Source organism: Micromys minutus, assembly GCF_963924665.1.
Source record: "Micromys minutus genome assembly, chromosome: 29".
Classification (NCBI taxonomy): Eukaryota; Metazoa; Chordata; class Mammalia; order Rodentia; family Muridae; genus Micromys; species Micromys minutus.
This window is the reverse complement of record NC_137964.1, coordinates 11,546,209-11,562,475: the sequence shown is the minus strand read 5'-3', so window position 1 is coordinate 11,562,475 and position 16,267 is coordinate 11,546,209. Positions and strand designations below refer to the sequence as shown.

The following is a 16,267-nucleotide window of genomic DNA, read 5'->3' as shown; positions in this document are numbered from 1 at the left end:
AAAGGAGACATCAAAGATCAAGGTTAGTAACATTCTGATGCAACCCTGCTTCAATCAATGGGAACAATCGATTTGCCATCCCCTTCCTCCCTCATTTAGGTAATGGATTCACCCAGCATAAAGAATGTCTGAGGGGAGGCAATTTGCCATGGGTGTTATGCTTCCCTGCACGTCCTTGCTGAGCATCTCAAGAACGCAGGGGCTGGAGAGATGGCTCAATGGTGAAGTACTTGGGAACCTGAGTTCGAATCCCAGATCCCATATAAAGGTTGGATGGGGCGGGGCACACATGTAATTCAGCACTAGGGGCTGAGGAAGTACCACAGGAATGGAGATGGGAGTCTAGGGGCTGTTGGAGGCTTTCTAGACGGGTTAGCCAGTCAGCTCCTGTGACGGTCCCTTAACTAAAAAATAAGCAAGGAGCAAGATTTGATAGAACCGCCCTTTTGTAAAATGAATCATTCCATTTGTTTACATGATAGTGATATCCCACTTCCTGCTTACCCCCTCTACCAACACCCCATCTGATGATATCCCACTTTCCGGTTATCCCTCCACCAGCCACAGTCCCGCATCTGTCCTCCCTCCTCCCTTTTGCCTGTATGACAGTGCTCCCCCACTCACCACACTCTCCTGACACACCACTCCAGCATCTCTCTATGTTGGAACATATATCTGGAGCCATGGATCCCTCCAGGTGCAATCCTTGGTTGGTGGCCTAGTCTCTGGGAGAACTGGGTGGTCAGCTCAGCCTATATTGTTCTTCCAGTGGGGTTGCAATCCCATCCACTCCTCCAGTCCTTCTGCTATCTCCCCACCAGGTTCCCTGAGCACTGTCTGATGGTTGGCTCCGAGCATCCACACCTGCATTGGTCAGTTTCTGGCTGGACTTCCTGAGGAACCGCCACACTAGGTTCCTGTCAGCAGGCACCTCTTGACCACTGATAGCAACATTGGTGTGTTTGGTGTCTGCAGACCTGATGGATGTCCGGGTGGGGCAGTCCCTGGTTGTCCCTTTCTTCCATTAAAATCTTTGAGGTGGTGGTTGTCCATCCTTCGAGCAGGGCTGGTGCCTTTCTCCTGGAGGAGGTCTCCATAGGGTTTCTCTCCAGCTTCTTTGTGGATTTCTGCTAAAGTCATCCCTGTTGGGTTCTGGGAGCCTCATGTTTCCCGGATATCTGGGACCCTTGGGTGTCTATCCCCAGTTCCTCATCCCTCCTGCTACATATTTTTGTTCGATTTCCTGAACCTCTGTACCCCTCTCACATCTGCTCCAGATCCTGATGCTGCCACCCTTTCACCCCTTTATTTCTCCCTGCCCTGTGTCTGTTCCTCAAACTCCCACAACTGTCCTGTTCCCCCATCAATGCAGCACTGAAGCATCCACACCCTGGTCTTCCTTCCTGCTACATTCCATATGTTCTGTGGGTTCTTTTATGTGCATTGTGGGCTTTTGGGCTAATATCCACTTATTAGTGACTGTATCCCATGTGTGTTCCTTTGTGTCTGGGTTACTCACTCAGGATGATATTTTCTAGTTCCATCCATTTGTCTGCAATTTCATGAAGTCATTGTTTTTAATCACTGTTTAGTTTTCCATTGTGTATATGGATTACATTTTCTGTATCCTTTCTTTTGTTGAGAGATATCTGGGTTGTCCATTTTTACTATGTTATTCCAGCCACTCCATATGAATGGGAGATCTGTCCATCTTCTTAGGTGTACTCTAATTTCTTTCTTCAGAGACATGAAGTTTTTGTCATACAGATCTTTTACTTTCCTGATTAGAGTAACACAGATGTATTTTTTTTTTTTTATTATTTCTGACTATATGTGAAGGGTGTTGTTTGCCTATTTTTTTCTCAGCCCTTTTATTTTGAGTGGAGGAAGACTACTGATTTGTTTGAGTTAATTTTATATCCATCCACTTTGCTGAGTTTTTTTTTTTTAATCAGATATCGGATCTCTGGCATAAGTTTTGGGGTCATGTATGTATACTATCATATCATCTGCCAATAGTGATATCTTGACTTCCTCCCTTCTAATTTGTATCTCTCTGATATCTTTTTGTTGTCTAATTTCTGGTGGTAGAAGCTCCAGTACTATACTGAAGGTAGGGAGAGAGTAGGCAGCCTTTTCTTGTTTCTTATTTTAATGTTGGTGATGCTTTCATCTGTGACTCCTGTCCTCTTTCCTAGGTTTTATATCCCCATGGCTGTCTCCCTTTGAGTTTTCTTTAATGATTCTATTTCCATTTTTATATTATGGACAGTTTTGTTCAATTCCTTCACTTGTTTGATTGTGTTTTCCTGTATGTCTTTAAGGGATTTATGTGTTTCCCCCTTAAGGGCTTCTACTTGTTTACTTGTGTTCTGTTGTATATTGATAAAGCTGGAGAGATGGCTCAGTGGTTAAGAGTACTGACTGCTGTTCTAAAGGTTCTGAGTTCAAATCTCAGCAAGCACATGGTGGCTCACAGCCATCTGTATGATATCGGATGCCCTCTTCCAGTGTGTCTGAACACAGCTAGTGTGCACTCATATATAATAAATAAATAAATCCCTATAAAAGGGAGTTATTTCCTTCTTAAAGTCCTCTATCATCACCATGAAATGAAGTTTAGATCTGATTCTTGCTGTATAGTTGTGTTGGAGTGTCGAGGACTTGCTGTGGTGGGAGAACTGGGTTCTAATGTTTCCAAGTCAAATTGGTTCTGTTGACTTGTTCTTGAGCTTGCCTCTCACAATCTGGTTCTCTCTGCTCTTATCTGTTACCTACACATGTCTATACATTACTAACATCACACAGACACACAGACACACACACACACACACTGCATTCATAGACTCACACATATTCATGTGCAAGACACTGTCTCCTGTCTGTTGTTTATCCACGTCATTTCTTAGACAAGTGTTGAAACTGCACACAATTCAATGCCTCCGAACTGCTACAAGTGGTCGCTAGGTGGCGACAGATCCTGGATGTGACCAGTACAACTCCCAAGACCGATTCAAGAATATTGGGTACAGTTCACCTTAACTGATGATATCAGGGTGCACCTGGGCTACCTCGGGCCTTCTTGGGGATGTAGGGGTGGTTCAGGAACTAATTTCGCCAAGATTCCTTCTTCCTCATTTTACATCTCAGAAAATAAGGTTAGGCTAGTGCAGAGCCTTTCTAAGGCCGGCCATTCTGATGGAATCTAGAAAGAAAGAACCCAAAAGGAAAATCGACAAGAGACCTTTTAAATGTTTGCAGTCCATTTAGAAACCGGTTACATTTAAAGATTCCACGACAAGACCCATATTTCCACCTAGTGGTCATAATGTGAACTGTAATTGAACGTCTAAGCAGGGAAGAAGGTTGGTTGGGGGAAGGGAGGGGAGGGAAGAATCCTATGCTCTGCTTGCTGTGCCTTTTGGTTCAGTTCGCACATAGTCGTGTAGCCCACATTTAGGGTGGGCCTTTCCACCACAGTTTACAGTCTGGGCAATCTTTCATCTTTCACAGACAAGTTCAGAGTCTCTTAACTGATTGTTAGATCCTGTCAGTCGAACCGACATCCAATAGTTAGCATCAGAGGAAATATGGAGAAAGTCCAGTTACCCTTCTCTAGTTTGCATCACTGGGTCCGTTTCTTTTTCTACAGCTCTTTTTTATATATGAGACTAGATTCTTCTCTCGTGCACCACTTCCTGACCACCGTTCTAGACTCTCGAGAGCATCAAAGCCACACTGAGGGTGTTAAGGATTGCTGAATGGGGAGCCACATAGTGGTGGCACTCACTGTTAATCCCAGCACTGGAGGCAGAGGCAGAGGCAGGGGGATTTTTATGAGTCAGAGCTAGTTCTAGGGCAGCCAGGGCAACACAGAGAAACCCTGTCTCCACAAACAGATGAACAAAGAAACAAAGAAGCAAACCAACATTACTGAAGAGTGATAAGGACCAGTGATTCCTAACTCTCCTAATGCTTTGACACTTTAAAAATACAGTTCCTCATGTTGTGGTGACCCCCAGCCACAGAACTCTTTTGTTGCTACTTAATAACTGTAATAGTGCTCCTGTAATAAAGCATCATGTAAATATTTGGTATGCAGGATATCTGATCTATGACCCCCGTGAAAGGCCACTGCACACCACAGGGAGTGTGACCCACAGGTTTGATTTCTGGCATCCACATGGCATCGGCCAACCATCTGCTACTCTAGTTCCATGGAATCTTTGCCCTGCATGTATGTTTTACACGGATACATGCAAGCAAACCCCTATGCACATAAACCACACATGCACTTACACAAACACATACACTTACACACACACACTCAAAAACACACAGTAACACACACAGTTATGCACACCCACTAACACACACTTATATACACAATACAGCCACATACATGCACACATAGACACACATACACACATATACACACTCTCATAAACACACCTAAACAGTACACTTATACACACTCACAAATACAAACTAACAAACACTTATACACACCTACATTACATACACACACACACACACACACACACACACACAAATGTAACACTGAAGGAGGTCCTCTCAATCTGGGCCCCTCTCCAGTTGTGCTTGAAGTTGGCTTTGTCCAGAGTAGAAGTACTTAGAACAGTAGTGCTGAAGGTGACACAGTAGTGCCTCCTGCCCCTCCCCCACCTGGCATCAGATCCCCTGACAGACTCGTGTGACTGTCCCTTCTCAACTGTCTCAACCATATCTGGTTAAGAACAACATTTGACTCTTAAGCTGCATTAACACTTCATACCTCCTCTGAAACCTAACACCTCAGGAACTTTGCTCTGGGCTTCTGAGTGGCTCAGTGCCTCTCTCTTCCTTTAAGAATATAGTCTTCTGAGGTCCTGCTCCTGCCCAACTGCCAGGACCCCTCACCCCTCACCTATAGACCAGGCTGGCCCTAGATCATAGAGCATTGCCTGCCACGAGTGTAAAGAATTCCCCAGTGCCATAGTCATGAGGCCTAAGGCCATATCTGTGGCTACCAGCTGTAATGATTTGATTGGTGTTCAAGAGACTGATTGATCCAAGCCATTTAATACCCCAAGGAAAAGGTGCTCTATGTTTTTAAAATACTGCTGTTGTGGTATTTTCTTCCTTCCTTCTTCTTTCCTTCTTCCTTCCCTCCTTCTTTCTTCCTTCCTCCCTCCCTTCCTTCCTTCCTTCCTTTCTCTTTTATTTCTTTCTCTCTTTCTTTTTTTTCTGTATTATTTTAAGTGGACTGGAAGGAAGGCTTAGTGTTTAACTGCACTTGTTGCTTTTGCAGAGGACGTGGGTTCAGTTCCCAGCACCCACATAGTCAGTGACTCACAACCATGCATAAGTTTATTTCCAAGTGGTCTGATACACTCTTCTGACCTCTGTGGGCATCAGGGGATTCATGATGGTGCCCTGACAAAGATGAAGGCACAATAATTGTACGTAAAAAGCAAAAATAAAAACAAAGGAATGATAAAAGATTCTTTTAAAACTTTAACTAGATTAGACATAGAGATAGCATAGAGAGACAGAGGGAGAAAGGGCCGGAGGGATCTATGAAAGGAGAGACAGTACATGTTCAGGCTACAGGACTTGGTCCTCACCTTCTCTCATATGGGTTCTGGGGGTTGAACATAGACCATAAGTTTTGACAGCAAGCACTTTTATTTCTATATTTATTTTATATACGTGAATGCACTTTAGCTCTCCTTGACACACTATAGAGGGCATCAGATCCCATTACAGATGGTTGTGAGTCAAGAGGTGGTTGTTGGAAATTGAACTCAGGACCTCTGGAAGAGCAGTCAGTACTCTTAGCTGATAAGCCATCTCTCCAGCCTCCTGATAATTATTTTAAATTGCCAATTTGATATAATGAAAGACACCTAGGAAAGACTCACAGTGAGGGATTGTCCAGATTAGGTTTGCCATTAAGCATATCTGTGGCGGATTGTCTGGTTTCTGTTAATAGAGGTGAGAAAACCTGCCCAGCGTGGATGACACTATCCCCTAGGAAGGACATTCTGAACTGCAGAATTGTACCGAGGGGACTGAACACTTGTAGACATGCATGCATTCATTTTCTCTTTGTTCTTGACTATGGATGTGATGAGCTGCTTCACGTTCTTATTTGGCTTCTCCAGAGTGCTGGACTGTAACTGTTGTTTTGTAATTTCTTTCAAGATTACAAGCTTCCATCTTGGAGGATAGCTTGTCATGAAATACAGTGTTTAAAGGAAGGTGAAGCAACAGGATGGTCTAAGGCAGTGGTTCTCAATCACTTAATACTGTGTCCCGTAGAGCATAGTTTCTCATGAGGTTGTGACCCAATTATTAAATTATTTTTTTAGTTGCTACCTTATAACTAATTTTGGAACTTTTATGAATCATATTACAAATATCTGGTATATTGGATATCTTATATGAAACCTTGTGAGAGAGAGTTGTAATCCAAAGGTTTGGAACCTCAGGCCTTTGGGTATGTAAAATATTCTATTCTGCAGGGATCTCATCAAACTCAGAAAGCAAAAAATCAATAGCTTTAGGAAGTTTCTGAAACTGATCAGACTCATTAGGACCCACGTTTTCCAATCAAATATGAGCACTAAAGACTACCTAGAGACAGTCGCAGACTAGCTGAACATCTTGGAAGAAGCACAGACCAGCCTTGCTCCATGACAGGCTCAGACTAGCTGAGGAGACTGAGATGGACACTCTTCAGACTACTGGGCATCCTATAGGGTATATAGTGGGCTCCAGGATTTCAGCTTTCATCAGCTGTCACCTATGCTGCTGTGAAGGACATCAGTCCACAAACTGCCTTGAGTCATTTCTGCTCCTGTATGTATCCTCTTTCTCCTATTTATGTAAATAATACTAATAAAATGGTTGGAGGATGCTCATGTGCACTGTGTATTCAGATCCTGTTATTTATATCCAGACTTCTGGTTGCAGTCCTGAGGATGGTATAGTCAACCACATCGCACAGGTCTCAGTGTTATGTAAATTTGGTTTCAATCACCTCTCATTGGTTAGTAAAAGAGATGATTTGTCAATTTACTGGGTAGTAAGAGATAGGGAGGACTTCCTCAGGGAATCCCAGAGGAGACAAGAGTATAGAAGGTCCATAAGTAGAAGAAGGTCTGGAGAGAGGTCACCAAGGGAGTTTCGATGAGGACACCTGTGGACCAGATTTGGCCATGGCAGGACTCAGATTGAAGGTAAAGGACCATGTGGCTGGGAATTAGGCAGTCTTAAAGGGGTGGAATAGCTCAGAACCTGCCCAGGTTAGTGGCTGTAGTTTCTAAATAAAAATTCCAAGTCTCTGTGTCAGAAAGGCTAAAGCGGGCATATACATCCCTACAGTTATTTGGGCACAAAAGGGGCATAAGAAAACCCTGAAAGAATTACAGTTCACTAAGCTGGACTCTGGGGTGTCCATCCTTTGGTCTCCCATTGCTTCCCTAGCTGAGGTGAACAGATAATTGTTCTCATCTTCCCAGGACTAGAGTCACACAAATGAGACTGGGACATTAAGCCTGATAACCCTCTTCTCTCTTGACGTTGCTTTTGTTTTAGGGTATTTTCTCATGGCACCAGAAATAAAACTAGAACAACCCTTTGAGTGAATATGAAGATGTTTACATAAATCAACTGTGTGGGGGAAGGATACATGATAAATCAACTCACACTTCTGGTGCAAATCTGAGATTAAAATGTCTTCTGTGCTGTGCTAGGCATGAGGGTCATTGCCAGGGCTTACAGATTAATGGAGGGGAGTTTATACAAGGTAAGATAATTGATTTAACTTTGAGAGTGAACTTGGTGCTTGGTTTTCACGTCTTCTGTGCCCACATCTCTTTTGGGACTCTTGCAGGCAGCTGTACAGTGGCCAAGGAAGACTTTGTTGGTAACATTGACTTCTGAAGTTCAACTCTCTCATGTCAGGCAGAAAAGAAAACTTTTTTAAAGAACATTACTTTCAACCTCTTTTCATTTCATCCCTCTGCACCGAGAGAGATTGGAACACCCCCTTGTGTTCTATGGAGCAGATGAGGGGGTCTGTGTTCTGTGGGGGGACTTCCACCTCCACCCACGAGAGGTAGGCTCCATTTCCATTGGGAAGAACAGCTCTTTCTGGTTCAGATGCCAGCTTCTTTCCGGCCCGGTTCCAGTGCAGACTAATTCTTTGTGGGTAGAAGTCATAGGCCAGACATCTGAATATTCTGTTTCCGCCTGGGGCCTCACGGCTGGTGATTTTCACAGTGGGGGTATCTGTGGTGAAAGAAAGTGTGCACAGAGAGTTCAAGGTGGGGTTTCCCTGCCACATCTTTTGGTTCCTCACCCCTGGATGACCATCCAGTCTGACTTCTCCAGGTTCAGAAAGGGCTGAGGCTTCCCCTGTAGAGTTATACTGTCTGTCCAAAGCTACTCTCTCAGTCCCTGCTTTTATTATCGTATATTGACTTCTGATGGCAACTGATTGAGACGGGGACTGAGGAGCTAGCTCAGAGGATAACGGCTTGCTGCATAAACATGATGATCTGTGTGTGAATCTCTAGAACTCATGTAAAAGCCATTCATGCAGTCATGTATGTACCTATTCCCAGACTTCATATATGGTGATGGGTAACAGAGACAGGGAAATAACCTGGAAGCTGGTTGGTGGGCTAACCTGGTGTCTCAAACAAGGTGGAAGGTCAGTACCAACAGCTAAGGTTGTCTTCTGATCTCCACACATGTACCATCAAATATATATATCCTAATACATACATACATACATACATACATACATACATACATACATACATACATACACACAGATAACAACTGGTAGAGACAGGATACATACAAAATGTATGCATATATGCATATATACAAACATCACTTATACACATAGATAACAAAATAGAGACTACATAGCCCAAGATGGCCTTGAACTTGTGATATCCCTGCCCTGAGTGCTGTGATTACTGTGGAGAGCATTTTGTTGTCCCTTTACAGTTGGTAGAGGCAATTATTTACATCATCAGGACAATCGAGCCGGTCAAAGCAGAAATCTGACTTGGCCCTATACTCTGGAAACTGGCCTGGATTAAGAACATTTGCATTTGAAGTTCAGGATAGAGCACTTAGAATTGTAGCTCAGGGCAGGGCATTTACACTTGTAGCTCAGGGCAGGCTCAGTGGATGTAGGTGTGGCAGTGTCTCTGTCTCTTGGGAACTCCTATTGTCCCTGAACTCCCTCACCTACCTAGCCACAGGAAGACTTTTACCGGATTTCTGATTATTTACATTTGTTGTTCCCTGACTCAGAACTGATGTTATCTTTCTGCATGTAATTAAAGTGGTTTAAAAGAGGACTGAATAAAGAAGGCTTTGCTTCAGCCTCAGAACTGGCCAAAGTCATGTTACAATTTTGACTGACTGTCTCCTTTTTCTTTCAATCCTCCCTCCTGTCCTGGGGAACCTGTTGTTTGACGAACTGGTCTCAGAGAGACTCCTGGCATGTACTACCATGCCCAGAATTTGAGTGTCTTGAGTGTGCTCTATAGCTCACCCCAGGGCTCCCTAAACTAAGTATCAGCCCAGCTCCTTAGTTCTGTCCGCAAGAGGCCTCACTGTATTGTACTTGGGATCTGCACTATGGAATTTGATGGGCTGCTGAAGCTGAGTCTCAGTTTATTCTTTTTTTTTCTTTTTCTTTCTGTTTGTATGTGTGTGTCACACTGATTTCTGAGACAGGGTCTAGCTGGCCTGATACTTGTCATGTAGCCTGGCCATGAACTCATCACAATCCTCTACCTCAGCTTTCTTAGGGCTTGGTTTACAGCATGTGTGGAAAAGTGCTGGTTATTAAAGAAGCCTTGCCATTTAGCCAGTTTTGTTCCTGTAATTTTTTAAGTGCTGAGGATTGAATCCAGTTTTTGGATATGTCAGATAGTACTCCACTAAGGAGCCACAACCCAGCCCCTCAGTGGGAGATTCTAGGCTGGGCATTACCACTGAGCCACACCCTCAGCCCATCATTGGATGATTCAAGGCAGGGGCTCTACCACTGAGCCATGCCCCCAACCCCTCACTGGGGAATTCTAGGCAGAGGCTGTACCATTGAGCTATCTCCAGCTGTTTCGACTTAAAGTTTTGCAGAACATTCCTTTTGCCTGTCAAGTCATGTGTTCAACAGGAATGTCTCCTAGTATATAAAGGCTGGAGGATGAAGGGACTAATAAGGGCTGAGGGGCAACCTACCACAGTCTCCTGCACTGAGATGACCTTGGTTTTCAGTTAGTACTTAGAGTGATCATTAAAGCAGTGTGTACCTGTCCGATCCAGTTGAGACCTACTGTAGTTCAGGTACTTCTTCAGCATTGCAGGGCACTCCTCCTCTAGGTATGCCTTGTCTCGCTGCAGGGAGACCTTTTCTGCCTCCCACTTTAGCCTGGTGCTTGCAGCTGCTGGGTCTAAGGGGATCCAGGCTGGGATGTCTTTGTTGAATTCGATGAAATCCTTTCCATCATAGGCATACTTCCAGACTGCGCCACTGTTTCTGTCATTTGTCACCTCACAGCCAAACATTCCCTGAAAGGTGTGAGACCCTGAACCCTCCCCACCCCACAGGGAGTCAGTCAGGTGGATACCAGCTCCAGCTGAGTGACTTTCAATTCCATATGCCTGGGCAGCTAAACAATGCCTTATTTTGGCAAAAGGTGGCTAGCCAGGCACACAGAAAAGGAGGATAATACTAGACTGGGCATGTCAGGCACTTCTGAGAGAAAACACATTCTCTATAGTTGAGGATTTCATAGGATAAGTTGTGGAAAGATTCCAAGTCTGTCTCTAACAGGGTCTCATGTCATAGCCTCAGAAGCTCCTGGTACCAGGATGACTTTGAACTTCTGACCTTCATGTCTTCATCTCCCTAGTGCTAGGATTATGGGTGTGTGACACCAAACCCAGTTTTATGCAGTGTTGGGAACTGAACCCAGGACCTCTTGTATGTCAGGATAGCTCTCAGATTTGAAGCATTTTTGACAACATCTTATCTAATGAACTTATGTTCTTTAGTGAATGGTGGATTCTTCAGAATTAAACACAAGCACACTGAATTTCATTTCTAAGTTAAATAGGAGTTATTTGTGGCTTCTTATAAATTATCAGAATCCCTACTTGTCAGGTCTATATTACATTCATATTATTTTTCTATACATAATTGTGTCATTTCCTTTCTTTCAGTGGTTAGTATCTTATGTATTTATTTGTTTGTTTATTTTTGAGACAGGGTCATTTTTTACAGCCCAGGCTGGCCTGGATCTCTTCATATATCCCAGGCTGGCCAGGATCTCCTCATTTATCCCAGGCTGGCCTGGATTTCCTCATGTAGCCCAGGCTGGCCTGGATCCCCTCATGTAGCATAGGCTAGCCTGGATCTCCTCATGTAGCTCAGCTGCCACAAACTCAGAGCCATCTCCTGTCTCAAGTTTGTGGTAAGACACCATCCTCCCAACTTGTTTGGTGTGTACCCCAAATCTCTAAAACCTTCACCCCATTGCCCAGGAATAATGATGCTTACACACACTGACCTACCTACAACAGTTCACTCTGGTTACAACCCCTGCTGTTCACTCTGTCCTGTGTGGCACAGGGTCTACAAGCTCTTAAGCCATCTGGATGTAAATTCCAGATCTCTTCCTGGGTCACTCACGTGGTTTGCTGAACGAACTGTGACATGCAGTTAAGTTTAAGTAAAAGACTTTGACAAATCCCTGAAGTGAGCAGAGTAACACTCTTTGAAGATGTTACTGTGACCATTTAATGTTCTCACAGCTGAGCCTGGCCCAGAGTCAGTGTTAGTTTCTGCTTTATTACTCAAGCAATTGTGGTGTGTGTGTGTGTGTGTGTGTGTGTGTGTGTGTTCATCTCCTTCCATATGTGGAATCCTCTCTGCTCATACTCACAAACTGCATCAGATAACACACACACATACACTCATACACCCCCCCCCCCCCCACAATCACTGTTTCTCTAACCTGTACTGTCCATGATGTCTTTCAGAGTCAAGAGGAAGACCCCTTCCCTGGACCTCTGAAGCTGACTCTCCTTCTTCCAGTCCTGCATTTTTTCCAGCGGGCCCTGTGGCTCCACTCGAACTGGTTTCCCGTCTGGGCTGTCGTAGTTGAAGATGGTTTGATCATTTAGATAGGCTGTGGCTTGAAACCTCGGAAGGCCCTTGCTGGGCCTGGACATCCCGGTGTAGAGGAACATCAGAGAATAAGACACTGCAGAAGAGAGAAGATTCTGAGGGATGGGAAGTATGTCCAGGAGGCCCATGTGGAGCTGCAGAGCCCCAGGAAGGACCCGGCCTTGGAGACTCTTCGTCCCCTGCGCTTGCTGCCAGCCTCACACCATGGGAGGTTCATTCATGGGAAGGGGTTCTGTCTCTCCTCAGGATGACATGTCAGAGATTGACTGTGTTGTCTCTACACTGTATCCTCTACTATGCATATAAATTATTTGTGTGTGGTGTGTGTGTATTTGTGTGTGTCTGGTATATGTATGGCTCTAGTGGGTGTGAGCATACGTGCGTGTTGTAGATTTCAAAGGTCATTTTGGTTATCATCCTTCATCAGCTGCCATCTTATTTTTTTAAAGTTATATTTTTCTGTTTTCACATGCATATGCTGATGTGTGTCATGGTGTGTGCAGCAGTCAGAGGATAACATGTAGGAATTGTTTCTCTCTATCACATGGTTCCCAGGGATCAAATTTAGTTATTGGTTGTGTTGGTCAGTACTATTACTGCTGAGTCATATCTCTGGTCTGCCATTTAGTTTTTTTGAGATAGGCTCTCTCACTGGACCTCAAATTCACTAATCCAACAAGGCTGATCCATAAATATTTTCCAGGGATCTACCTGTATCTGTCTGTCTATAATCTGTATATCTATCTGTCTGTCTGTCAGTCTGTCTATCTATCTATCTATCTGTCTGTCTGTCTGTCTGTCTGTCTGTCTGTCTGTCTGTCTGTGTGTCTGTCTACCTACCTACCTACCTACCTACCTACCTACCTACCTATCTATCTATCTCTATTGGCTATTTTATTTGTTTGAACTTGACACAAGCTAGAGTCATCAGAGAGGAAGGAGCCTAGCAGAGGAAATGTTTTCACATGAGTCATTTTTCTCAATTAGTGATCAATTTGAAGTGCTCATTGTGGGTGGAGCCATCCTTGCGATGATGGCCCTGGGTTCTATAAGAAAACAGCGTGAGCAAGACTGTAAGCAGCACCCTCCATAGACTCTGCCTCAGATCCTGCCTCAAGGATCCTACCCTGTTTGAGTTTCTGTCCTGACTTCCTCCAATTATAGACTATGGTCTTAAAGTGTAAGCCAATCAAACCCTTCCCTTCCTGACTTGCTTTCTTGTTTTGTCCCAGCAGCAGAACCCCTAAGACACTATCTATCACTTTCTCTATGTGTCATATAAATCTCCATCAAACCATTACCTTATCATATATTTTTATCCATCCATCCATCATCCATCCATCCATCCATCATCTATCCATTCATTCATCATCAATCCATACATCATCCATCCATCATCTATTCATCATCCATCCATCATCCATCCATCATCTATCCATTCATTCATCATCAATCCATACATCATCCATCCATCATCTATCCATCATCCATCCATCATCCATCCATCATCCATCATCTATCCATTCATTCATCATCAATCCATCCATCATCCATCCATCATCCATCCATCATCTACCATTCATTCATCATCAATCCATACATCATCCATCCATCATCCATCCATCATCTACCATTCATTCATCATCAATCCATACATCATCCATCCATCATCCATCATCCATCATCCATCCATCATCCATCATCCATCCATCCATCATCCATCATCTATCCATTCATTCATCATCAATCCATCCATCCATCATCCATCCATCCATCATCTATCCATTCATTCATCATCAATCCATCCATCATCCATCCATCATCCATCCATCATCTACCATTCATTCATCATCAATCCATACATCATCCATCCATCATCCATCATCCATCATCCATCCATCATCCATCATCCATCCATCCATCATCCATCATCGATCCATCCATCCATCCATCATCCATCCATCATCCATCCATCCATCATCCATCCATCATCCATCATCCATCCATCCATTATCCATCATCGATCCATCCATCATCCATCATCCATCCATCATCCATCCATCCATCCATCATCCATCTATCATCCATCCATCCATCCATCATCTATCCATCATTCATCATCAATCCATCCATCATCCATCCATCATGTATTATCTATCCATCATCCATCTGCAACCATCCATCTGTGTATCTACCTTACTAATTCTATTTCTTTAGAGGCCCCTTACTAATGCAGATTTTTGCTGTAGAATATACTTAACATTTTATTTATATATTTGTTTTTAAAATTTTATACACATACACAGACATACACACAAACACACACAAGTCTGTCCATTATGTGTGTACAGTGCCCAAGGAGGCCAGAAGAAGGACACATTCCCTGGCACTAGACTATAGAAATTATAAGTTGCCACACTAGGGAACCAATCACAGATTCTCTTCAAGAGCAGTGACTATTATTAACCATGAAGTTCTCTCTACAACTCCTATAGAAATCATCTAACATTAAAGTACAGTTTTTTAATTATAAAACAGGTATAAATAAATGATTATGTAGCAGTCTGTGAATTCACCAATGTTTTTAAACTGGCTATGTTTAGGAATCATCATCCAAAAACTTGTGTTCAGTGGACAGCCTCATTCCTCATCCTGGAACTGATGTGGCTCCCCCTGAATCTCTCTGTCTTCTCTCCTAGAGGCTCTTGCCTTATGTCAGTGCAGAAGAAAGTCCTGGTTTCGTCAGAGTCTTTTAACCTGTCTCTGCATTTTCCCATGGGATATCTTCCATTTTCCTCCAGAGTCAGACAAATGTGTGCAGCCCATGGAAGAAGGGAGGGGAGAGAGTAGAGGAAACTGAATGGCCCTTATTCAGTTCCACTGCCTGACTTCACTGTAAGAAAGACACCATCTACCACTTGCTATACAGACATGGGACCCACCAATGGTAGTAATGGGTTTGCAAAGTTACCAGTTATGATAGTTCACCCTTCTAGAAGCATTTGGAAAACCCTTGGCCTTGTGTTAAAGAAGACCTCATAGGACAATGATCTGAGGACCAGTTGTGTACTCCAGTTGATACTGTACTTTCTATGCATACATGGAACCAACAACAAAGGAAGGGAAAAAAATCCAATCCAGTATAGAGCCTATGCTTGCCTTGAACTTTTGAACCTCCTGCCTCCAGCTCCCTTGGGTTGAGATTATAGGCATGAGATACTTGGTTTATGTGGGGCTTAAACTCAAGACTTCCTGTCTGCACAGCAAGATCCTATCAACTGAGTCACACCACGAGCTCTCAGACTCATGTTCATTAGTACTGGATATTTGAGAATCCCAGGGACACAAAAGATTCTTCCCATGGCCTCACATTTTGTTTTCTGCCATCCCTTTGTTTCTATCCCAATCTTCCTTAGTTTTGCCTACTCACCATTCTCAGAAAGGACTGTAGAACCCAGAAGGAGAGGCAGGGACAGCAGTACAGGCACCATTTCTACTGTAGTGCCCAGGAGGACTGTCTACACATGAAATGGGGCTCTTGCCTTGAGTTCTGGCATCTTGTTCAGGAAAGGTGATTTCTCAGCCAATGAGAGAGGCTAAATTAATTTTTTCTCAGAGAACAATGAAAAGAGCCATACAAACTGTCAGGGCAGAGGTTGATAACAGGGTTGACACACAGCAACTGCTAACAGAGCGGAGAAAGTCAGTCTAAGGGTCATAGTGTCCCTGAAATTATATCAGTGAGGTGGAGGTGTGTATAGTGAGTGGTAGATGTCTGAAAGGTGTGTTATTCTCACAGTATACAGTGACATTCCTACCCTGCTGTCAGCATGGGGCCTTGCGTGTTCTAAAACCATGTTCTAAGAAATGTTAGAACATGTAGTGCTTAGTTCTTCATTCTAGACAAGTTTTGAACATGCAAAAGCAAGGCTCAGTAGACTAGAACTTGTGAAATCAAGGGGAAACCTAAATGTACCCTCCAGATTCCCTTGTTTTAAAAGACTTCATTGATAGACCAACCAAATAGGGACTCATGTGTCC

General features: G+C 43.6%; 1 protein-coding gene across 1 annotated transcript; it reads right to left on the bottom strand.

Annotated features, from left to right (window-relative positions):
* Positions 1 to 8,005: 8,005 nt before the first annotated feature.
* LOC308439305 (zinc-alpha-2-glycoprotein-like) lies at positions 8,006 to 15,717 on the bottom strand (the record flags this gene model as incomplete). Its single annotated transcript, XM_080941031.1, has 4 exons — positions 8,006 to 8,298; positions 10,347 to 10,622; positions 12,060 to 12,302; positions 15,657 to 15,717. The coding sequence occupies 4 exons, from the start codon at positions 15,715 to 15,717 to the stop codon at positions 8,006 to 8,008; spliced, it is 873 nt and encodes a 290-aa protein (XP_080797157.1).
* Positions 15,718 to 16,267: the final 550 nt, after the last annotated feature.